This window comes from Arvicanthis niloticus, chromosome 16, assembly GCF_011762505.2.
Source record: "Arvicanthis niloticus isolate mArvNil1 chromosome 16, mArvNil1.pat.X, whole genome shotgun sequence".
Taxonomy (NCBI): domain Eukaryota; kingdom Metazoa; phylum Chordata; class Mammalia; order Rodentia; family Muridae; genus Arvicanthis; species Arvicanthis niloticus.
In genome coordinates, this window is record NC_047673.1 from 71,641,619 (window position 1) to 71,666,479 (window position 24,861).

Consider the following 24,861-nt stretch of genomic DNA (forward strand, 5'->3'; position numbering starts at 1 on the left):
TTTATTTCCAACTTTTTGTTTCCAATCACAATTTTATTATAAAGCTTGCCAAATGTCAAATTAAAACCAACTTGCACCTGATACCCAAATACTGTGGCACTGCCTGCCCTATCACCACCAGGCAAAAACCCAATGTCTTTACTTACCCCAATGTTCCCTTCTAAGCTTATGAGCACATACATACCATGTTGATAACCAGGAGAAAAGAAAGCATGATAGAAAAACACCTGCTGAACACCTGAGTACTATTAAGACAGTGACCGTGCCATCAGAGTGTGACACACCCTGGTCACATGAGCATGGCTTCTTTACATACACGCTAAGCTACAGGGCAGGACGACCTGAACACTGCATCTGGCTCATATGTGATATGTGTAATTGAAACCCAAATACATTTTGTATTGCATCCTTATGTCCTTATTGAGGAAAATGTAGCTCTGAATAAAAAAAAAGTCTAGTGAATTTGCCACTTGTCCTGCTCCAGAACAGTTACTGTGAAATTAATCAACCTCACTAGAATTGAATGGCTACAACCAGCTTATGCACAGCTATTAAACTGAGAAAGAAAACTTAAAAGTTGTATCAGAGAGAACTCCTTTCTAGAGAGTTCTAAAAACATAAAGGATACAAAATAGTATAAACTGTATTAGCTAAACAGTAGCAAAAACACTGCTGAATTGTAAGTCAAAAAATATATAAAAATAGTAGCCTAAAATGGCATTTTTTTCCAACACCAATGTGTGTAAAAATATTTAAATAGTGCTGTTACTCCAAAAATATATTTTTTTTCCATTTGCAACAGTTTATAAAGGCGAACACACACCTGCAAACTGAGGTAGCAAAGCCAAATTCACAAACTTTGATAAAGTAACTTTCCTATGTTTTAACTTTAAATGAATGTAATTGCTTTACACTTTTAAATTCACATTACTTTACAAAACTTAATTTAAAACACTGAAAATATTTTGTTAAAAAACTACTTAGTTTCTGACAATTATCTCACATTCAAAAGCTGTACAAAAAAATCAGAAGTTACCATATATTACATAAAAGTAGTCTATGTGTTTACATTTCCAAAAGCACTTTTAAAGGCTGAGGTGGAGTCACTGCTATGAATGGTCTCCCTTAAACAGGTCCTGCAAGTGATCTGCCCTTATTCTTCAGATATAGCATCAATTTTGGGCTGATTCTTGCTTGATTTACAGACTAATAAGTTGACTTAAAGAGAATTCTGTTCTAAGCACAATGAAACATAGATGTACTTTAAGAGTTTTCAATTAAGAAAAATCAAATGGCAAAAAGAAAAATATTTTGAAAACAAAAAAACCTATAAAAATAAAACTTCAGATTTCTTAGGGATTAAAAATTTCCTATTAATAAGCAAATTATACCATCTTTGTATTTCCCCTTACATTAACTGCCATACTTTAGTAAGAATAAATTCAACTACATTAAAAGATATACTATTTGGCTCTATAGTCCTGACTCAAAAACAAACCTAGAGATCCTGTCAGTGCATCAAGTTAGTTCATTTGGACTTTTCCTTGTTTCTGGGAGAGGTCTGAGCTGTGGGGCAAGCAGCCCAGGTCAGTAAATGTAGGGGACTATGCGGTAGGGCACGCGCTGGCAGTACTTTTCCCAGGAGAGGCCGTACTTCCTCCTGCACTGGTGTTCATCACGGGCCTCTCGATGGATGAGCAGGGCAGTGAAGTAGATGACGTAGAAGTAAGGCAGGAGGTGGTCAAAGCCTGTAGGGAACAACAGTGGCTAAATGATCCTTCTGACTTCCCTCAAATGCACCGAGAGCCAAGGTATGCCAACAAAACGTTCCCTTTACATTCTATAACAATTATCACAGAGTATTCCCAGTCCCCTCAGAATGTAAACAACACTTGTTAGACACCAAGAGAGTAGACCCCGGCCCTGCCTAGAACTCCAACCGATGATGACCTATCTCTGACCAGAGAAAGTCACATTAGCACTGAGATGCTTACCACAGGGGAGGGACCACGCCAGAGCCATGATGAGATCACCCAAGTAATTGGGATGGCGAACAATGCCCCACCATCCAGAAACAAGGAGACTCTTCCCCGTGGAAGTATGAATGGTCTTCAAATCTATATAAAAACAAAACCTATTTTTATGACTTCTAATAAAGGCATAAAAATCTACACATAATAAATGTAGATCAGCAAATTAAAGTCAGTCCTTACGTGCAAGCTTTGGATCAGTGGGATTCTTCCGGAAAGCATTTTTCTGAGAGTTTGCACAACGGAAGATTACATATCCACACACTGAAATTTTAAAATATTTTCCTGTTAGTAATTAGGATATAATCTAGCATCTAAAATCTTACTCATCATCCATCTTGAAGGCAAAACTAACACTGCTAGCCATGCCCACAAAGAACAGTGTCTGAGAAAGCAACAAGTGACAATGACTACAGGCTACCTTATCTGCTGGTCTGAGACCTACAGCCACAACACGATTTTTACTCAGTAAAATACCAGCTGAGTCATAAAATGGTGTTGGGACTTCAGTGTGAAAGCGCTCTGCTTGGGAGATTTATTCAAATTTCAACAGGCACTAATGTAGAACTACTATAATGAGGTCTGAATGACAAGAAATACCAAATCTTCACTTCAGTGTCTCTTTTAGATAGACACAGACTGTTCTGGGTAATTCAGGTGCCACTGCCACGAACAATCAAGCCAATGAAGAAACTAAACCTCCATGTTAACAAGGTGCTTAGTTTCCTCTTCCATTACAGACATTCATCAATGTCATAAAACTAGCTCTATTCTAGTTCAATAGTCCTTCTTCTATCCAGGAGGTTTTAAATGATTACTTAAATGACAAAGAAATAATGGGAAACCATCTGAACTGAAAACCATTGGATCTGGTAGAAGTCACTGCAGCCGAATTAGACCTCTCTCTCTCTGCTCCATACCCACCCTTTACATGTGCTGCTTGCTCATTCAGCCAGTTTCCCATCCTGCATGAACCCAGTGAGCCTCCAATTAAAACTCACATCCTCCAGTAAGTTCAAGCTGACATTCCCAGAGAACTGGCTCCCTCTCCTGTCATGTAGGCCTTCAGTACATTGCCTGAGCAGTTCAGGCCACAGTATCTGGTATTGTTTCTACAGTGAGACCAAAAGTTGTATAAAGACCAATTTCATTTTTAAGATCTCTTTTTAAAATGCAGGCATTAGACGGAAATTATTCCTAAAGCAATTCATTTAAGTTAAGTTAAATTGCTTAAAAATAAAAGTAAGATGTTCCATGGTGAGAACTAGTGGAGAGCTAGCATGTATTCCTTCTCTTTGCAAACTTGAGACTGTTTTCAGTGCTTATGATAATTTCAAGCCTGTGATTAAGTAAGATGGCATGTGACAGACACCAACCAGAAAAGAGCAAATGCAGCGCCTCGGACAGAACAGAGGCTGAGACTAGCACTCACACTTCAGAGCAATGATGACAGAAGCCAATGGCCAGGACAAGTCATAGGGATGGTTGACCAGGTAAAAGGCCTGGAGACTGTAGGTAAATGGAACCCACACTAAATCCCCAAAGGCCAGCATGAAGCCAAAGCCATCGTGGATGATGTCCATTGTGGTCAGCAATGCTTCCTAAAATGACAAATGGGAAGAAATAAAAAACATGTTAAAGTACTAGTTTATGGCCAAGTATATTAAGTGAAGGCACACCAAAATATCGAAAGGCAGGTTCAATTGTTGTGGCCTAAGGCACTGTATCCCAGCCATCCTGCCTCCTCCCACAAAAGTCTTGCTGTAACAGGCCTCTAAAACCCTCCCAGGCCTTTGCCCAGGACCTCCCTGACCTTACCTTCCTCTACCCCCAGTCTCAGTCCCTTCCCTCAATAGCCCTTCTCAGATGCCAGCATCCTACAATCTCCCCTGCACTGTAAGCTTCTCAGTTTTTCAAATGTATATGCCACAGTCCCTAGCAAGATGTAATGGGTTCAAAATGTATTTGTGGAAAGAACAACCAACACTCATAGAGTTCTACTGAAAACTAGTTCTGAGTTAAAGAAAAAAGTAGTACCTCTGAGGGCATCTTGCCCAGATCACACTAGGCAAGATAAAAGAGTCAGAGCTCACAGATCCAGGCCCTAAGGCTCACACCCTAGACACCAGAGAGAAGAAAGACTAGAGTTTTCAACACACCCACCAGTGTTCATGTGCAGGCCCCTTGAACCACCTCATCATTATCAACACAAGCTATAGCAGAAGCAATCCAGCTCTTTTTAAAATTAACTATCTTGTGCAGATATAGAATTGCTGGGAGGCTGAGGTGGGAAGATCACAAGTTCAAACCAGCATGGACTATTAGGACCTCAAAAATAAATAAATAAATAAATAAATAAATAAATAAATAAATAAATAGACCGGTTGATTGATTAATTAATTAATTTAGCAACCCAACAAATTACCTCATTCCAGAGGGCATCCACCACATACAAAAGCTGGAAAATGTTAACCAAGATCATTGCCAAGGACGGAGCACTGCGTTCCTGTATCTTCATTTCAGCTAAAAGCATCACCAAGTTAATAAGCACCTGGAAAGAGAGGCAAGAAGACAGCCTCAGAAGCACTCGCAAGGACAAGCAGAGCTGAGACCTCCAGTGCTCTGACTGCCCGTGGCTACAAGAGAACAAGACGCCTCAACCCTGACGTGTGTCATTTCTGGGCTACTCTTGACAACACATGGAGTCTCTGATCAAGAGAACACGAGAGTGAAGGTCTTAAGAATAGTGTTCTTCAAAACAGTGACATGGTCACAAGAGCCTAAGGAACCAGTATAGCTGAGGAGACCAAGAAGAAAACAATGGAGGAATAGCTAACCACCAATGAGCCCCAATAAGGGCTACGGATTCCCTTAGTAACACTGTCCGTGACTGGACTGTGACTGAGCAGCTTCAGTACAGGAATCCAGCTAAGGAAATGGGATTCCTGGTTCTTTTTCTATAATTCTCCTCTAAGTCTGAACCTGGGTCAAAGTAAGGCTTTCCTGAAAAGGGAAAAGAAACTGTTTACATTATTCCATCTACACTATCACTTCCTGATATATGTAATAAAAATTGAAAAAAAAAATCTGTGATAATCCGTAATGTTATCTTAAACCAGTAAAAAAATATAGTAAGAAAATATTTTGTGTTAAGAAACAATTAGGAAAACCTATAATCTTTTAAAAATGCCTACATTTCCATCTAAATACAAGATGAAGTCATATCATTAAAATTATTAAAAAAAAAAAAAAAAAAAAAAAAAAAAAGACATACCCATCCAATCAATCCAGGGCGCAATTCACAGAAGAACTTGAGATCAAAAGCACCAAGCCGAGGGTTTAACTCACGGCCAATGAAGAAGTCATAGATGGCATTTCCTGGGAAGGAGAAAGTGTGCTAACCTTAATCCAATCTGCTCCCTGAGGAAACTGCAGAGGCAGAAGCAGCAAAGGACAGGACCAGGAAGGCAGGGCTGCCACTGCTCCCGAGAGCTCACATGATACATCACCTCTAAGGAAACTGCAGGTTTATTTTTAAACATACGATCTTTTCTTTGGATTTTTTGGGTCTTGGTTTGGTTTGGTTTTTTTTTTTTTTTTTTTTTTTTTTTTGGTTTTTCGAGACAGGGTTTCTCTGTGTAGCCCTGGCTGTCCTGGAACTCACTCTGTAGACCAGGCTGACCTCGAACTCAGAAATCCACCTGCCTCTGCCTCCCAAGTGCTGGGATTAAAGGCGTGCGCCACCACCGCCGGCTGGTTTGGTTTTTGAGACAAGGTCTCACTATGTAGTCCTAGCTGGCCTGGAACTTTATTTAGATCAGGAGGGCCTCAAACTCACAGAAATCATCCTGCTTCTGTCTGACAAGTGCTCAGACTAAAGGTTGTACCTCCACACCCAGTCCATAGGAAACTTTAAAAAAAAATCTTAGGTCAGAACTAAATAACTTGTAGCATGGTTTTTTTCTGTTTGTTTGTCTGTTTGTTTTTAAGGAATTTACTCCTTGACAAAAGTAGACAGACAGATAGACAGACGGAAAGACAGAGATGCTCAAGGTTTTTAGTCATATACTAACTTAATGAGAACTGAATAGAAAAGCATGAGAAAAAAATTTAAATTTTGCCTTCAATTTTTTTCTTCGGTTGTTTTCTATGTCTCTTTATTTCCCATAATTAAACTAGACAAAAACAATCTACTCAAGTGTAGCATGGCTATCAGGGCTCTGGGTACACCCATGTAACCCCTGATGTAGCTGCTCACCAGAACTGGCAGGCGACAGCTCTTCCCTTGGGGCTTTCAAAGAGTGGGCGTAGAGGTAAACACTCAGGACCACTGAAAACCCAGTAGCTGCCAGTGCAAACTGCAGGAAGTGAGTGTACAGGTAGTGCAGCTCTATGCCCCAGAAGACTGCTGCTCCTACAGCTGCAGATGTCAGGATGAAAGCATACAGCCCTTTAAAGAGAGAGAAACAGAGAGTTAATTAACATCATTCATCCTGGGGCTACATTTGGGGGTTTTGTGAAACAAGTCACACTAGGTTGCCCAAACTGGCCTCAAATTCCTGAGCTCAAAAAGAACTCCACTACCACCACCACCCGCCCCCACGCTCCCAACACACAGGAGCTAACAGCTAATGCAATGTTTTTCTGTTTATTTAAGTCTTAATTTCATTATCCAGATTATTTTTATAAATAAGCAATGTCCTTAAGGTACCATCTTCCTCTAAACACCACAGCTCCTGTACTTTTGAGAATGCAATCATTATCTACTGTTAATTAAAGCGAAACTGAAATTTACTGTTAAACTGAAAAGATTTCAAAAGGCACTCACTACTCCAATGTTCAGAGTCCAAAGTCAAATAAGTAGCTCCCAAAGAGATGTGCAAGAACGTGTTTTCAAGTCTAATGCCACTGCCCAACAGCAGAGTGATCTTCGCAGATACAGAGTTAGAATATGTATGTTGGAATTCACTAGTTGGTAATGGCATAAAAAGGTTCTAGACATACTCTGCCATGTAGAAGACAGATATGAAGATACCCTACCCTCACAGTAGAGGATGTAATAAAACCTGAGAAAACCAAGTGTGCTCACTCACACTTGTAATCCCAACACATGGCCAAAACCAGGGAGCCAGCAGGCTGAAAGCCCCCAGGAGTCCATAAGCCAGTCTACAGGTGCTGCCTACCCAATTTGACGGTGGGGAGTGAAAGATTTCTCCTTCTGGCTAAAGAAATCATTTTTCATTCAAGAGCTAAAGTGCTTAGGTATGTTTCACATGAAGTCATCAAATTATATTTCAATTATCAGTCAAATACAAAAAAGTCAAGGTCATTAATGAGAGGATTTCTAGCTCTGATAATAAAGTAAGAGGATCGTCACAAATCTGCTTTCTACAGCCATGTTTTCTCCATACCAAGTTTACTCCCAAGAGGAATTTAACCCTTATAAAATTTATGAAGTGGTCAATACAATTGTCTTTCACTCTATAGTCTATGCAGATTAATCACTTAGAATGTCTTAGGAATTTCCTCAGTGGTAAAATCCCATAAAAAGAAATCAAGTAATATTAGAAGCACAGACAAACAGAGGAGGGAAGTCTTTACACAAGGACCAAGTAACTGCCCAGGTGCAGTGCTTGGCCTCTGGACAGACCACACCCAACACAGAGACAAAGCAAAACCAAACACAGCTCAGAAAACCCAAAATGCCAAGAGCAGGAGACCTGGAAGCAAAAGTAAACAACTTGACTGGACAGCACTGTAGCAGGCCAGCACAGACAGCAAGAGATGGAGCATGTTAAACATTCTGAGGCAGGTTCCATTAGTAAGGAGCTGGGCAAAGACAAAAAGATGCCCAGCATCAGCAAACACGGTCTGTCAGGCACACAGCTGGCTAGGACGGCATGAAACTTGGCAGGCAGCCGCGAAAACATTTCTGCTTCCTGTCTAGCATCCTGCAGAATGTAGAATGATTTCAGGTAAGAATGCTAGGTAAGCCAGTGAGCAAGTATCAGCCAAAACTAGAAAATAAGAAAGCAGCAAAATGTTAACATTTATTCAGACCATTCCTGACTTCTAGTAGTTCAACTTAGGAAGTTTCACACTGTATCATGCATGGTGCAAAAGCAAGACACATTCAGAACCATACTCAAATTTGGATTCAGGCTAGCAACATACAATGTCCTCTCCCAGTGCTGGACAGTGCAATGAGCTACATGATCCCAAAGGTGACCAACAGATACTCTACAGCGGTCTGTGCTGCTAAGCAACGACACTGACAGGTCAGCTGTAGAAAATGACATTTTCAACCTAAGGTAAGGCCAACGTAAGATGGACTTATGTGAATGTACGCACAATCATAAGTTGAAGAGAATCTGTCACAGAATTCTAGAAATAAACTACATCACGCTACCCAATTCAGTAAAATGGGCAATGTATGGAGGATAACCCCACACAGACTCCTACAGTCACATCAATGGCACTTTATCGCTCTTCAGAAGGTAAAGCTGTACCAAGCCCCTAGCACATGTGCGGACTACCAAGATACTAAGGCAAAAACCTTTTCACAAGCTCCATTACACAAGCTCCAAGCTGCCTTCCCCACTCAACACACATGCACCAGTGAGTGCCCACATAGCTCCCTAGTGTCAAGTGTGTAGTAAACACAAGCTAGCTCACAGAACTACATCCTACCAGGAAGAGTCCACTAAACAGAAAAGACACTGATGTAGCAAGCCATAACTGTCAGAAAATAAAGCAGGCAAGAAGCTTTCTCCTCGCTTTTGCAGTTACACATCCTTCCTTGTAACTTCCCCTTCATTAAGAAGCAATGCTGACTACAGCTTCGTGATGTAAAAAGAAAAGGGAAAGATGCAGCTCTTAGAAGGGTTGACAAGAGTGGACACACATTCAAGAGCCAATCAGCTAGAGCCAGGCACACAAGGACAGGAGCAGCTGGCCCCTAGGTGGGAGTGACTGGGATGTATACAACAATAGGGGATCCTTCCAAGAGGCTGGAGAACGCCTGCTATGGTCACACCTTAAGACACATGTTGAATGATTAGTGTATGGGCTGGTTTTGTGTGTCCACTTGACACAAGCTGGAGTTATCACAGAGGAAGGAGCCTCCCTTGAGGAAATGCTTCCATGAGATCCAGCTGTAAGGCATTTTCTCAATTAGTGATCCATGGGGGAGGGCCCATTGTGGGTGGTGCCATCCCTGGGTTCTATAAGAAAGTTGAGCAAGGTAGGGGAAATAAGCCAGTAAGTAACATCCCTCCATGGCCTCTGCATCAGCTCCTGCTTCCTGCCCTGCTTGAGTTCCAATCCTGACTTCTTTTGGTGATGAACAGCAATGTGGAAGTGTAAGCTGAATAAACCCTTTCCTCCCCAACTTGCTTCTTGGTCGTGATGTTTGTGCAGGAATAGAAACCCTGACTAAAACAGATGGTAAGTGCTATTGAGAAAACAAAGCACGCTGGAGAGATCGATCTAGTTAAAAGTGTATACACACACACACACAAAATATTCTTAAAAAAATTTAACCACAACAACAAAAAAAAGGGTGAGGGACAGACAACATCTGCTCTTTTCAACCTAGGAACACAGGCTGGGTGATCAGTTACTCCAGTTCCAGGGGACCCAATACCCTCTTCTGACTTCCATGGGCACCAGGCACATGTGAGAAAGAGAGAGAAAGAAAGAGAGAGAAGGGGGTGGAAGGCAAGGCACTCATACTCATAAAATAAAAATAAATCTTTAAAAGGAAAAAGCAAACAAAGCTAACCAGGCTAGTGGCACGTACTTGTAATGCCAGAACTCAGAAGGCTGAAGCAAAAGGGCTAGCCTGTACTACAAAGTGAACTCCAGGCTCCAGGGTAGCCTGGGTGACATAGTGAGGTCCCATCTCAAAGTAAAAAGGAAAACAGAACTAGATACTAAGAGAACTATTTTGGTTTACATGCATTTTTCATAAGCTGGAATAAGCTAATTTATCTGCAAGTTCTTCTACTAAAAGATCATCTACTGTTCAATATCCCAGTGAAATAGCTCCAACAATTTAAAAACTATAAAAGTTATGTCATTGAGTATTTAAGAAAATCACCATTCAGTCTATACTTGAGTCTTCTTCCATCAACAAGAGGTGTTCCTTCTACAACCTTAAAAGAAAAAAAAAATATTACATTTTTATTTAAAAATTAAAATACATTATCATCTTTGTGGTTTTCAAGACAGGTTTTCTGTGCAATAGCCCTGGCTGTCCTGGAACTCACTTTGTAGACCAGGCTAGCCTCAAACTTACAGATCCACCTGCCTCTGCATTTAGAATGCTGGGACTAAAGGTGTGTGACACCACAACCAGGTCATCTTTCTTTTATACACACATACACACACACACACACACACACACACACACACACACACGTAATCTTCTCAAACTCTTGAATTTCATTATACCCAAGAAAGTAAGTAGGAAATACAGTAGTATTCTAGTAATTGATGACGCAACCCCACTGCAGGGCTTTACCTTAAACACATGTAATTTTTCTTCAATGCACCAGGACTACTGCAATAATCACCCTCACCAAACCATTCCACACACAGTACAAGATTATTGTACTCAAAACTCTCTACTGCCCATCAATGACAGAACAGCCTAACCCCACTAGTAGTCACTTTGTAGACCAGGCTGGCCTCAAACTCAGAAATCCACCTGCCTCTTTAAAAATTTTACACACACCGGGCGGTGGTGGCACACGCCTTTAATCCCAGCACTTGGGAGGCAGAGGCAGGTGGATTTCTGAGTTCGAGGCCAGCCTGGTCTACAGAGTGAGTGCCAGGACAGCCAGGGCTACACAGAGAAACCCTGTCTCGAAAAACCAAAAAAATAAATAAATAAAAATAAAATAAAAAATAAAAGTCAAAAATTTTACAGACACACACACACATCCAGAAAACCCATGACATGATTATAACCAGAAAAACAATTAGATTAGCTTAATATTTTTTCATAATTATCACCTGCATTGAGTCCTTCCTAGTCTCCTTTAGTTAGTCTTTCTTTATGTGAAGAGAGAGAGGAAGGAAAGATGGACAGATGGACAGATGGATGGACAGATGGATGGATGGATGGATAGAAGGAAGGAAGGAAGGAAGGAAGGCAGGCAGGCAGGCAGGCAGGCAGGCAGGCAGGCAGGCAGGCAGGCAGGCCGGCCAGCCGGCCACAGAAAAATTGACAGATGGGCTTAAAATGTATAAAGTGAGGTCACACAAACTAAAAAGAAAATACACGTGCTGTTTCTCATATGGGGAATCTAGCCAATTACATGTATATGTATGTAAACAAGTTTAACACAACAGAGGTTCTTTTCAATCGGGCTGTGTGCTGTCAACACCGTGTATGCACTGACTTGCTCCACTATTTACCTACACTCCTGTAATACAATGAGCATGCTCCCCAAGTGGGGACCACCGTGGCACAGTGAGAATACTGCCTGAGTAAATGGGCAGCCATATATATATCCCCAAGTAGCTACTCAAAAATGTAGCCATTCACTTTAAGCTGTCCAATACTAAGATATCATCACCATCATCATCTCCCAGCATCTGTTCCCCTGCTGTGGAAGGGAAACCCAGGACAGAAACCTAAAACCTGAGATCACAGCACTGGTGAAACCCTAAGTGATCCTTCTCAATTGCAGGTGTCTTCTTGGGCCTTCGTCTGACAATATAGATAGATTTCTTGACTGACACTGTCTGTCTCTATCACTTCAGTTTGTGTGTATGCATGATGGTTTATGTCACCTGAATCTAAACAGAACCCTACAGTAAGAATAGACGGCCACTTCCAGGGAGTGCACAGCACCAAGTCTGCAGCCCCACCCTCCTAACAGAACTTCCAGCTGGCAAAGATGCAATCTCCTAAGTATAGGATCTGAAATAAATTATGTACTGCTTAGGGCAGCTCATGTTCTTTGAACACATCTCTAAGGAAAGGTACAACAACTGAAAGAAGACCACACTCAGCAATGGGCGTCTGAAAAGGACACCGTATGGCTGACAACAATTCCTAAGGATCAAAACTGAAAATATTTTAATCTATGTTTCAGGTTTTTGTTTTTGTTAAATCCACTGAGCTCAGAAGAAAATCAAAAGATTTAAGATGTTGCACCTGCAAGTGAACACACTGAGGGGATGTTCTTCAGATGCCTCTACTGAGAGTTAGGCTGATAGCAAAGAACTTATTCTTTCCTGTTAGAAATAGAAGGAGGTGTAACTCAAAAATAATAAAAATAATAATAATAATAATAATAATAATAATAATAATAATAATAATAATAAAACAACAACAAAACAAACAAAAAAACAAAACAAAACAAAACAAAACTGGGGGCTAGAAAGATGGCTTAATGGTTAAGAACACTGGCTGCTCTTCCAGAGGTCCTGAGTTAATTCCCAGCAGCCAGCTCATGGATCCGATGCCCTCTTCTGGTGTGTGTGAAGACAGCTGCAATGTACTCATATATATAATTGGATCCAATGTCCTCTTCTGGTGTGTCAGTGATGGCATGCTCATATACATAAACTAAAATAATCTTTAAAAAAAAAACTGAATATCATCTTAATAAGACCAAGAATGGCCTAGGAAGGAGCAAACCTCTAGGCACAGCTGTGACAAAGTTTCTAGGTTGTGTGGAGGTGACAAGACTCACCCTAATGTGAGGCTCCATTTCACCGGCTGGAAAAAGAGCTAAGGCAATGTCTCAACAAGAACAACACAGGCTGCTCTTCCAGGAGACCCGGAGTAATCCTAAACACGCACATGCTGGTTCACAACCAGGCTCCACTTCCAGTCCAGGGACCTAATGTCCTCTCCTGGCCTCTCAGAGCTCTGCGTGCACAGTGCACAGACATCACACACACAATTACAAACAATTTTTAGGGGAAAGCAAGCTGAGCACAAGTGTCCATGTCTCTCTGCTCCCACCCTGACAATGACGCGACCTTTACCTCACTCTCCCCAACACCATTCCTCTGCTATCATGGATGTTACCCTCAAAGCTTGAGCCAAAGTAAATCCTTTTGTTGTTGTTGTTGTTCAGTTCCGCCCCCCCCCCTTGGCTTTTGTCAGGTATTTTATTGAAAAAAGGAAAAAAGTAATGTAGGAAATGAGATAAATCCAAATCATATTTTTTAAGTTATGCTTAATAAGTAAAAAGTTACAGGCACAGGAATAACAGTTTCAGCGTGTGACTGACAGCTTCTAACTTTGAAACTGCTGGAAATTTAAGCAATGACAAAGAAGTCGGACAAGTTTCACAAAACCATGCCCCTTCAGCAAAACCTTACCTTCCACCAGGGTGGTACATGTTTTTAATCCAAGCACTGTGGAGGCAGAGACAAGCAGATCTCTGGGAGTTCAAAACCAACCTGGTCTACAGAGTGAGTTCCAAGTCAGCCAAGGTTACACACAGCAAGGACCATGTCTCAAAGACAAACCAAACAAAAAACGTACAAACAACAAACCCAAAAACCTTACCTTCCCAACTGGCAGAAGGTAGAAGAGAGCTTGAACGAAAAACCAGAGGAGGTAAAGGCCACACACTCTGGTTTCCCACAGCTCCTGGAGAGCTGGCAGAGGTGGAGGGAGCCGGAGCAGCCCGGGGTCCTTCTGCCTGCACTGCAGCAGCAGCAGCAGGACACAGGCCGGCAGGCCGAGCATTATGAGGGACGCACCTGCAAGCAACCAGGCCAGTCAGACCCAACTTTAGTCAGGTTTGTTTAGTTTTGAAAAAATCATATGGGTTATTTATTTATTTATTTATTTATATTTTACTTTTAGGGGAAAACCAGATCCGGCTAGCTGTCTGAAACCAATTTGTAATGTACCATCAAAAACTCCTCATCTAGGGGGCTAAAGTGTCAGCTTGGTGGTTAAAAGCACTTGCTCTCACAGAAGACCTGCATTCAGTTCCCAGCACCTACATGGTGGCTCACAACCATCTGTATCTAACTCCAGCTCCAGGGAAGCGGACAGACTCTTCTGACCTCCCTGGACAACAGGCACACATGTGGTACACATAACAAACATACATGTAAACATACACACACATAAAATGAAAGAAAGCTTAAAAAACAAGACTGTCCCTGTCTCGGCTGGGAAAGTGTCTCAGCAAGTAAGGGCATCTGACACCGGAGTTCAAACCCCAGCGTTTAGACAAGCCCTAGAGCTGGCTGGCTTGCTTGCTCTCTCTCTCCCTCCCCAACCAAAGTAATAAAATTTAGTAACTTTTAAACTCTCTCTCTACCTGTCCCTTCCAGTATGCACACAACCTTGGGTGAATGACAAAAATGCAAATCCACCTCAGAGACCAAGCTCTGAAACTCTCAACTCCAGCCACAAAAAGAACAAGTGTGGAGACGCAGGCATCAAACAACTGCCAGGCTAATCTGGTTCCACAGCCTCGGGTAGCCTGGCCTTGAACTCTATAGATCCTCCTCGGCCTCCCAGCTCTGGTTTCTAGGCATGAGCCACTTAACTCAAGCCTGAAAATGAGCCCTCTAGCCTTCATAGTAGACTTTCTATGCATAAATTTCTAACATTTAACATACTGTCACACATGTACAGATTTTGGGTGATGACAGCAGAGCAGGTAACCCAAGGCAGACTGTGGGCTGTCACGAGCTCACATGCTCACTCACCGCAGACTCTGCACATGGCACTCTTTGTTTTGTTTCAGGGTTTTTTCCCATTAATTTATTTATTCACTTTACATCCCAATCGCAGCCCCCTCTCACCGCCCCTCTCCTTCTCCTCTGAAAAGGGGGAGGCACTCCCTGGGTACCAACCTACCCTGGTACATCAAGTCACTGCAGGCAGACTAGGAACATCCTTTCCCACTGAGGCCAAACAAGACAGCTCAGTTAGGGGAACAGGATCCATAGACAGGCAACAGTCACCCACCCACTTAACCTTCAACCCAAAATTTGTGCTGCCTACAAGAAGCACAGGGACAAAAATGGAGCAGAGAATGAGGGAATGGTCAACCAAGGATTGGCCTAACCTGAGACCCATCCCATGGGCAAGAACCAATCCCTGCCACTATTAATGATTCTGTTATGCTCTCAGACAGGAGCCTAACATGTCTGTCCTCTGGGAGGCACTCTCTGAGCAGCTCGTTTGCCTGCCCAGCAGGCAGAAGAGGCAGTCGACGCTTTATGCTGCAGCCTGCTCCTGCAGTGAACACCAGCAAGGTCCTGCCTTCTCCACTCATCACTAGCAGACCTCCCTGTCCCTACAGGACCACTTCCCCAAGGCAAACTCCCTTTATCATGACTTTAAAGTTAGCATTCTTTGTACTTTAATGGCTTGTCCCTCCGTGTCCCGTGTACCACCCCAGTCATGTTGTGTGTACACAAACACACACACACTGTCACAGCTCCCAGCTCAGGTCTTCATACCACTCCCTGTTCCTTCTCTGGAAATTTCTTCCCTACTCCTCCACCTCCTCCTGAACAAAGACCTTTCCTGTACACCTAAGAGCAATCTGCCCATCCTTTCCCCTCCCTCATGGGGTTCTAGCACCTACCAGGTACTCCTCCAAACTCCAAGTCTTTCCTCTGTGGAGTGCTCACTTGAAAGGTTCCCAAAGGCGAGGGTCCTTTGGTGACAAGGTTTTGTTCCTCGGACTCTATTTCTTTGGCTTTGACCTCTTCTCTTCTGGGACGAAGGCTGTACTGTGTAGTTATATAACTGTCTTCTGTTGACAAAATGACTCTTTCCTAGTTTAAAAAAAAAAAGTATTAAATATCTATTGTTTATATTTAGTGCAAACACTACTAAGTCAACATCTCTGTAGAGCTGTGACTGTACAAGAGCGAATGTGTTAAATCACATGCAGTCTTAAGGACAGAACATGAACAAATAAAATACAACCAATTCCTGTATGAGTCTGAAGGAAAAGGAGTAAAGAAAAAGGATGCCACAGATAAAGCAGTGTTTCCTACCTGCCTGTTTTTATGAGGGGTGGCATTCTTCTCCACATGCTCGGGCTCCCCGTTGTACACTGTGACGCTGTTTCCAAATGGCTTCTAAATGGAATATGAAGCAACAGAATCAGAGCTGAACCAACTAAAGCATCACAATGGTAAGTTACTACTGGGAATGAAGCAGACACAAGCCAAGAACCAAGAGATAAAATCAACTAGACCTCCCGGTCCCCAATAGTCAGCTCTTACAGAGCCTCCGACTTGTGGCAGTCCTCTAGCCTTGCCCCTGCCTGAGCACTGGGATTACAGTTGTGGAACACTATGTTTTGGAACAGACTTCTACCTTAACGTTCCCATCTTTCAAACACTTTCATACTAAACATTTCAATAATTTCACTGTCATACGGTAATGTTTCCATGAAAAGCAGGTGGGTAAAACCTGGCAAATTCATTCATTAGCTGGACATAAACATGAGGAAAAGACTTTCAGCAACCCTGAGACAGCCAGCAGTGGGACGACTGAGTGCTTGCACTTCATGCTGCACAGTATTTACCCTGATTTTTTTTCCTTCCTACATGTCCCTCTTGACTCAGCCTCCGTTTCTTATGAAAAAAGAAAAGCAATTTAGCTTGCAAGAGCTGGTTAAGGCAGCGGTTACAGCAGTCTCTTTCCTCCTCTGTAAAGACTAAGTCAAAAAGAAAACAAAAGTCCAAGGATATCCTTCAGAAGACCAGCTGATGGCTCGGCAGTTCAGAGCACCAACTGCTCTTCTAGAGGTCCTGAGTTCAATTCCCAGCAACCACATCTGCAATGGGGCTTGATGCTCTCTTCTGATGTGTTGGAAGAGAGCAATGGTGTACTCATATACATAAAATAAGTAAATCTTTAAAAAAAAAAAAAAAAAGATTAAAAAAAAGATGATTACCCGCTAACAAATGGCAGCTTTAGCACAGTCCTGGGTTCTAAGTCAACCAAGCAATGGAGCACAGGCTATGCACCTGAGTTGACCCAAGTGTCAATGAGCCACCTGTCAGCAAATGGAGACACACCTAAAGCTATGTGCAGCATCGCAGGTTCTACATAGTCCCTACTAACCACAGATAAACCAGGCAGTCAGCTGACTCTAAGCCATGGTGACCACACACCAATGCTTCCCATGCAGTGGACAGACTTACAATGGTTAAGTACTCAACACTGTGAGGTAAATCACTGAGATCATAACCAAGTGTGAAAAGGAGCGATCATAGCATGATGTACAGAGCTGAGGCAGCACACACACCACGAAGTAGGCTAGGCTCTGCCTACTTCTGCCTACATGAGGGGCAAAGGCAACCTGTAGCTCTTGTATCAACAAAAGAGCATAGTGTGAAAATTAAAGTCGTAACAGAAAGCAGTGTGCAGCATCTGCCCCTTTCCCCATTTGGTAGAGCCACTCAAAGAAACAGCAAGTTCATTGTAATAAGAAAACACAGAGTCTGAAAAACGGAGGTGAAAATCTTTGACAAGCACTGAGGGTGAGGGTGGGGATGGGGAAGGCCTGTTACAATCCTTGGATGAAAATCAAGCAATCCATAGTCTTGACGCTGGCATAAGCATGCTCACCCAGTCTAGTAACAGGTATTATAAGCCTCTGTTCTGCACTGTCCACCTGACCTGCAGTTTCAATTTCCTCAAGGCTAAGCCTAAGGAGATAACTTGATGCTGCAGAAAAGTAGTGTTTAGAACAGTGAACACAGAGAAACACACAAGGCTGCACCACAGAACTGACTTTAACACTAACATGTATGTATCTATCTTATGATGTTTTTACTATGTAACAACAGAAACAGGACACTACTGCAGGACAGGTTATTCTCACTAGTTTAACATTTTAAAGTCTAAGTGTACTACACCAGTCTAGTTTTTAAGATTATTAGAAGCCTGTATGCTGTTTCCAGAGGAGATGACATTAAATGAGTGAAATACAGAAGCATTCTTTTTACTTGAACACTTTGCTCTAGTGTCTAAAACAGTGGCTCTCAACTTGTGGATCACAGCTCCTTTGGCAAACCTCTAACCCCAAAAATACATTAAGATTCATAACAATAGCAAAATTAGAGTTGTGAAGTAGCAACAAAATAGTTTTATTGTTGGGAGTCATCACAATATTAAAGGGTCATAGCATTAGGAAGGTTAAGAACAAATGATTTAAGATATTTATCCATCAACTGTGGTAGCTTACCCTATGATCTCAGAACTGAGGAGAGACTGGAGGATTTTATCAAGTTCTTGACCAGCCTAGCTACCCTGTCTTAGAAAAACGTAAAAAAAAAAAAATTATAATACTACATAAAATGAAATACTGACTGGGTCCCCAGGCTCCACAAACATGAAAACAGTCATTCCATTGAAAACACTAAACAGTGAAAGTGATCAAGCATAAGGATGCCAACTGGGGCTGGGTGGTGGTGGCACACGCCTTTAATCCCAGCACTTGGGAGGCAGAGGCAGGCGGATTTCTGAGTTCGAGGCCAGCCTGGTCTACAGAGTGAGTTCCAGGACAGCCAGGGCTACACAGAGAAACCCTGTCTCGGGGGGGGGGGGGGGGGGGGGGGGGGGGGAACGACAAAAAAACAAAAACAAACAAACAAAAAGGATGCCAACTGGGAGAGCAAGAATGTTTAACAGAGTACTTGTCTCCTTATTTCATGGCCTACAAGCTATGTCTGTCTCAATGTAACCATCTTTTTGGAGGGGGGGGGGGCGGGGGGGTGGTTTTTTTGAGACAGGATTTGAACGCAGGTAGAGAGAGAGCGCAGATGGCCCTGCGCCCTCTGCAGGCAGCCACCTTACGCGCTGCGCTACCGCCAGTTCAATGTAAGCATCTTTTAAAGACCACATACTATCAGGACTCCTAGTAACAGTATTTTGATGCTGCTAAGATAGCTTGCCTTCAAGCTCAATGATCTGAATTTGATCCCTCAAACACGCAGGAGTGGAAGGAGAGAACAGACTCCATAAAGCTGTCCTCCAACCTCCACACCAAACACATGTACATACACTAAAAATGAAAAAATTAAAAATAAAAAACAATTTTTCTTGGATATTCAAACAAACTATACTTTCTGTTTCAAATACTTGCTAACAAAAGTGCAAATACTCTGAATAAGCAGTGAACAGACGAAGTAAGTACCAGCACAAGCGGAGTCAATTTAACTTGCAAAATTTCCCTCCTCATTTCCTTTTCCTTAAGGTCAGCCTGGTGGGAAGCAGAGACGGATCTTCTGGAACCTTTTGGTGCCCTGCCCGGGGATCGGGAGCGTGATCTTGAGCGGCTACCTCGGCGCCTTGAAGGAGAGCTGGAAGTTGAGCCACTTTTTCTTTGCTTAAAGGATTTTAAAGGCTAGAAAGGGAAAAGGCCGGAGATGTTGATGTTATCAGAGAGCTGTCAGTCAAGGCCATTATCTGTCGCCACGCATTCTAAACTCACAGGTCTGAGAACTGAGCACACAGTGTGATGCTACAACAGCCAGGTTCCTGGGAAAGACACAGCGCTTCCCTGCTCTGCGAGCTTGGAAGGTATTTCCCTGGAATCAGTGACTTCATCACATACATAGCATATATTCCCAATAACACCAGAAAGGCTTGGAACTGATACTGGCTAAAACTGACATGGTGAGAGAAGATAATTAGCATGCAACCAATTGTTCAAAAAGCAGCCCTACAGAGTCACTCTGAAACAAACTCAAGTTCTTAAAAACAGACAAGTTAAATTCCTTGGTCAGCTGCCATTCTGCCCTAACCCACTGCAAACCACTTCTTCCTTGTTTCCAGGGGTAGAGACCTGAAGCAGGCAAACCCCTGGGCCTCTATCCAGGTGCTATTTTGTGTATGTGGCCCTCAGCTATAGATGGCATTTACATGTCTTAAATGACTGCTAAAAGCATCAAAAGAGAAGTCATATTCCATACGGCTAGAGCTGCCTGCTAAACTACAGAAACCCCATGAGCCATGAAGCATAAAATATTTATTAAAACATATAGTGCTCATTCACAGACCATGCATGGGTCCAAACTATTGGTTTATGATGACCTACAAGGTCCACAACTGCTAAGTTCTAAGTACATGGTTTTAGAGCATTCAGACTAAGTAAGTTTATGCCTAGAGAATCTAACAAATGTTGCAGCGTTATTTATCCTTTTTTCATAAAAATTAATTTTTACACATTTTATGTAAGTATTTGTATACCACAGATCAGTATTTTAAAACCCATACCATCAGCAGACAGGCTGGGAAAGGAAAGCTGTGAACTGACCTCAAACCTAGTAAATGTCACTCTCTGCTTACATCACCAGTATTGAGGTAGAAACCCAAGCCCTGCCACATGGTAGTATACACCTTTAATCCCAGCACTCATGAGGCAGAGGCAGGCCAATCTCTGGGTTTGAGACCAGCCTGGTCTATAGAGTAAGTTCCAAGACAGCCAGGGCTACACAGAGGAACCCTGTCTTGAAAAAGAAGAGAGGAGGGGAGAGTAAGGGAGGGGAGGAGAAGGTAGGAGAGAGAGGAGAGGAGAGGAGAGGGGAGGGGAGGGAATAGGGAAGGGGAGGGAATAGAGGAGGGGGAGGAAGAAGAAGAGGAGGAAGAGGAGGAGGAGGAAGAGGAGGAAGAGGAGGAGGAGGAAGAGGAGGAGGAGGAGGAGGAGGAGGAAGAGGAGGAAGAGGGGGAAGAAATAGAAGAGGAAACTCAAGCCTATTAAACCTCCCCCAAGCCTGTCTCCAGCTGGTAGTTGGCCATGCCAGCATCATCCACAGCCTTTGGTACACTGCTTACGCTGCCCGCCCTATGGTTTCCCATTTGTCCTATCACTGAGCTCTGAGAAAACAGTACTAAAAAAAAATAAAAAGAATCCCTAAAAACCAGGGCCCCTTTCCTGTCTAACAGCACCCACAGCACCTCACAGGATGACGATCAGACCCAGTGATCTGGGCCCATACCTTTTACATATTCCCAGAGGGAAGAACAGCACTGTCTGTCCCAGAGCCCCAGAGCAGGAGGCTGGCAAGAACCTCCCGCTCCTCCCACTTACTGCAAGACTGAGCAGACACTCACCTTGATGTCACTCTCCTTCAGCTCCAGTTCAGTGCCATCTTTGTATTTTACAGTGTAGAGCTGGGCTTTGATGTCATGGCTCAGAACTTCTACTTCGTAATAAAGGGAGCTCCCGGGCCATCGGCCTCTCACCACTTCACCCACAGCAAACTTCCTACTTGGCATTTTCTAAAATTAGTCTGAACAACTTTAAAGAAAAAAAATTCAGTCAATAATTATTGCTTACATTTCTGGACTAGGTTGTTCACTAAAACAACTTTCTAGTTTGTTATTTGGGGCCAGAGAGCCAAGGAAGAAATGTACGACTTATTTTATAGATGGCAGAACTTGAGCTTAAAGTTAATGCTTTGGCAAAGTTCACAACACAAGTGTGGGAATAGCAGAGCAACACAAAATATTATGTGAGCTTCGTTTTATTCCGACTGGAATCACTGTGCAGGAGATGACTTAGCCACTGGAGCAGACAGTGGCACTGGGGATTAACCCCGACCATTTAACAAGCATCAAACTAGACAACGCAGAGCTACACCCCCGCAGTGACCAAAAATCGGGGCACATCTCAAAAAGGACACTTATTTTTATTTGTAGATTTACATATCATGTTTTCAAAAGCTTTAAAATTCATTAGATTATATTTTTAAGAAGCTACCTTACAGGAAAATAATAAAACTCTGAGACAAACTGGGGAAAATGTACATTAGTATCACTATATCCTACCAACAGAAGGATTTCAACTCAGTTACGAAATAACACATTTGAGGTTTACTTCATATAGTTTGCATTCTCTGAGTCAAATCCCAAGTGCATACCAATTATCTCTGCAGCCACCCAGAGCTAACAACCTGTGCACCTCCCAAGCCCACAGCTTACACCTACCCCAACTGTAACACTCTTTGCCACTGTTTCAAAACATGGCCCATGAAACCTTCAATACTTCAAGAAACCACAATTTTCAAGAATTATCATTTACATGAGGTAATATCAAATGATGGCTGTGCTATGAGCTCTGAGGTAATATTTCTCTCTCCACTGACCAGCAAACTCACAGGCTAAAGCCAGTGCTCCGATACCAGTGATAAGCAAGCAGCAGACAGAAAGACTCCTTCAGCTAATGATGTCACCTGCTAAGCAAGTCTCCATACATCACCCAAGCACATAAAGACACACTCCTCACACACTCTTGCTAAGAGCTGGTTATGCAACCTGATGACACCAAAGAGTCTTGCAGACTGTGGAATTAAGGAGAAAGTCTTTCTAAATACATTTCTTCACTGTTCACTTTCCCTGAGGAAAAAAAGACTTCACAAGCTTCATTTCTTTAGACAGACAACAGATGAAAGAAAACGAAAGTGCTTATCTGGTGATGCGAGGTTCATTACAGAGCCTGCCTCAGTCTCCCTAACTTGTAAGATAGCATCTCTGGGGTAATGAATATGTTTGGAAGCTTTAGGAATGAAGTTAGACTGGCAGAGGCATACATGAGGGCTCTTGGGAAGCAGGAGACCAATGGCCCCCATCTGCACAAGGAGGAGGAGGAGGAGGAGCACAAAAAAGGAAGGTGACAACAGAGAGCTTTGTCCATTTCAACACTTAGTTCCAAGTTGCCCTGGACAAAGAGGAAGGAAATGTGCTGGGCTTCCTTCTCTGATTCCCCACCCCTCTTCCTCCCCAGACCACCCCAAGTCAATTAGGTTCTCCTACCCTGATCATCCAAAGTTTGAGAAAGACCACAATGTTTTTCTAGATGAAGATGCCAGTAGGGTCTCAAACAATACTTCAAAAACTTAATATGAGCACTTTGGGGCTTGGGGACCACCTGCATCTTTAAGAGGCCCTGGAACAGATTTACTCTGGACCATCTGAAGCATCCAATCCTTGTCACTCATCATATTCAAGTACTTACTACCCAGGCCCAACCCTTAGCTTCAGAGGTCTAATGAAATCTGAAGGGTTAGGACAGTATGGCCCTAGACTCATTGTTATTTCTCTATTGCATCTCGAAGACACCACATTAACTATACGAATTCAACAAGGAACACAAGTCAAAGTCAAAAAAACAAAAACAAAAAAAACCCCAAAAACTTCTATTACCTTTGGGATACGTGAATCAAGGCACCCAGTGGGTATTTAAGCCTTCAAAAATGTGTCTAAACTATGAAATTTGATCCCCAGGAAAAAAGGGGAGAAAAAGAACTAAGAACTGAGGCTAGGCTGGGCATGGTGGCTTTAATCCCACTATTCCAGAGGCAGAGAAAGATACATCTCTTCCAGTTTAAGGTCTGCCTAGTCTACACACTGTGTTTCAGGACAATAAGGGCTGTGCTGAGATCTTGTCTCAAAACAAAAAAACAACACAAAACAAGAAATGACACTTGATATTTTATATGGCTGGTGGAGAACAATCTTGTCTTAGGAGACAATAAAGCATGGGCTGACAACAAGAGGTACATGCCACTTTGTACAAGATCCACAATCAGTGGAAACTATGTGAAACAGTCCCAAAATACTGCACAACAGGAGATAAATTATACTGGATAGGGCAAGAGGGCTCCAGACACACATGTGTATGCACCCAAGTAACAAGCTTCCCTACACAAACAGGTGTTTGCAAAGAAAAGCTGCTTACTAAACACTGAACCCTCAACCACACACAGCAGAAAATCAAGGATCCTCAGGCTTTTTTTTTCTGTCAAGCCAGACTCATTTGGCACTGGTCTCCTCATATATTATGGTACAATATATCACTGTGATTCAATGTGACAGATTTCTTTGTATTACTTTGCTCACGAGCGATATAAGGGTCTTTAATCGTTTCCCCACTTTCCCAAATTCACTTAATGTGGCAGAGAGAAAAAGCTCAAATGATGTCTAACTGCTACGCTTTCACACCTGAGCCGGCGGCACCGGCCTGCGAGGCAAAATGCAAACAGGAAAGCGTTTGCAGGGTCTGTGCCCCTACAGAGCCACGCAAGATGGTTGTACAGGTCGCGTGGCCTTTTCCCTTAATACCCAAAGGTACATACATTATCGTGACAGTCCTTACACACTCGCGCCCATTGACCTCTCCAGTCAATGCTCCGAAACTAAACAATCCAGTCTCACCATCACCCTCTCTCTGTCCGTATTAGGTCCTCCATCCCGCGCTTCTCTGCAGCCCCATCTTCTCCCTCGGAGCAGCTACTACTTTGTAGCCCCAAATCTACTCCTGCTTGTGCACCTGAGCCCCGGCCCTCGCACACCAAGAGCGCTACACACAGCGGGCGCAACGCCAGGCCAGCCCGCCGTCGTCGTCGGAGCACTGAGTGGCCCTCGAAGCCGCAGGAGGCACGAGGCTGGCTGTCACGGCGCAGAGGCCGGGACGGGCGGGACGGCGCTCGGGCAGGAACCGGAGGCGGTTAACTCCTCCCCCGAAGGCCGTCCGCTCTCCGAGGGCCGGGACGTCACGGCGAGTACAGCCCGGGCGGTCCGGGGCTCCCAACGCGCACTTCCCGAGACGGGAAGGGGGGGGGGTGTCCGCTCTCGGAACCCCGCGCTCGGCTTCCGGCCCGCGCGGCTCCAGCCTCGCCGGCCACCCTAGGGAACCCGCCCTTCCACACACGGCTGGGCCCGCGCAGACGCTCACCTGACCGCGATCCGGCGGGAATCCCAGTCACTCCGGGACACTCAGCAGCAGCAGCCCGCGGCAATCCCGCGCGCGACACTGCGGGCCGCGCTCTCGCGCCCCCGAGGTCCCGCCCCCGGCGAGGCTGCTCT

General features: G+C 43.4%; 1 protein-coding gene across 2 annotated transcripts; it reads right to left on the reverse strand.

Moving 5' to 3' along the window:
* Lbr (lamin B receptor) lies at positions 1 to 24,861 on the reverse strand. Of its 2 annotated transcripts, none has more exons than XM_034520668.2 (14): positions 24,731 to 24,861; positions 21,109 to 21,295; positions 19,190 to 19,399; positions 16,035 to 16,118; positions 15,617 to 15,809; positions 13,567 to 13,763; positions 10,132 to 10,186; positions 6,289 to 6,480; positions 5,305 to 5,408; positions 4,456 to 4,581; positions 3,463 to 3,631; positions 2,214 to 2,294; positions 1,995 to 2,117; positions 1 to 1,748 (listed from the first exon to the last, which is right to left on the reverse strand). In XM_034520668.2, exons 2-14 carry the CDS (start codon positions 21,271 to 21,273, stop codon positions 1,588 to 1,590), a joined length of 1,860 nt encoding a protein of 619 aa, XP_034376559.1. In that variant the 5' UTR covers positions 21,274 to 21,295; positions 24,731 to 24,861; the 3' UTR covers positions 1 to 1,587. The 2 variants fall into 2 exon arrangements, with proteins under 2 accessions (XP_034376559.1, XP_034376560.1); XM_034520669.2 differs by lacking the exon at positions 24,731 to 24,861 and adding an exon at positions 24,211 to 24,603.

What these genes read in the sequence shown, in the direction of transcription:
- Lbr (XM_034520668.2), bottom strand. Translation starts at nt 21,273, where the DNA reads ATGCCAAGTAGGAAGTTTGCTGTGGGTGAAGTGGTGAGAGGCCGATGG. An exon ending in CCCCTCATAAAAACAGGCAG is followed by an intron (nt 15,810 to 16,034) that starts GTAGGAAACACT and finishes TTTTTAAACTAG; the next exon opens with GAAAGAGTCATTTTGTCAAC. An exon ending in GCTGTCGCCTGCCAGTTCTG is followed by an intron (nt 5,409 to 6,288) that starts GTGAGCAGCTAC and finishes TCTCCTTCCCAG; the next exon opens with GAAATGCCATCTATGACTTC.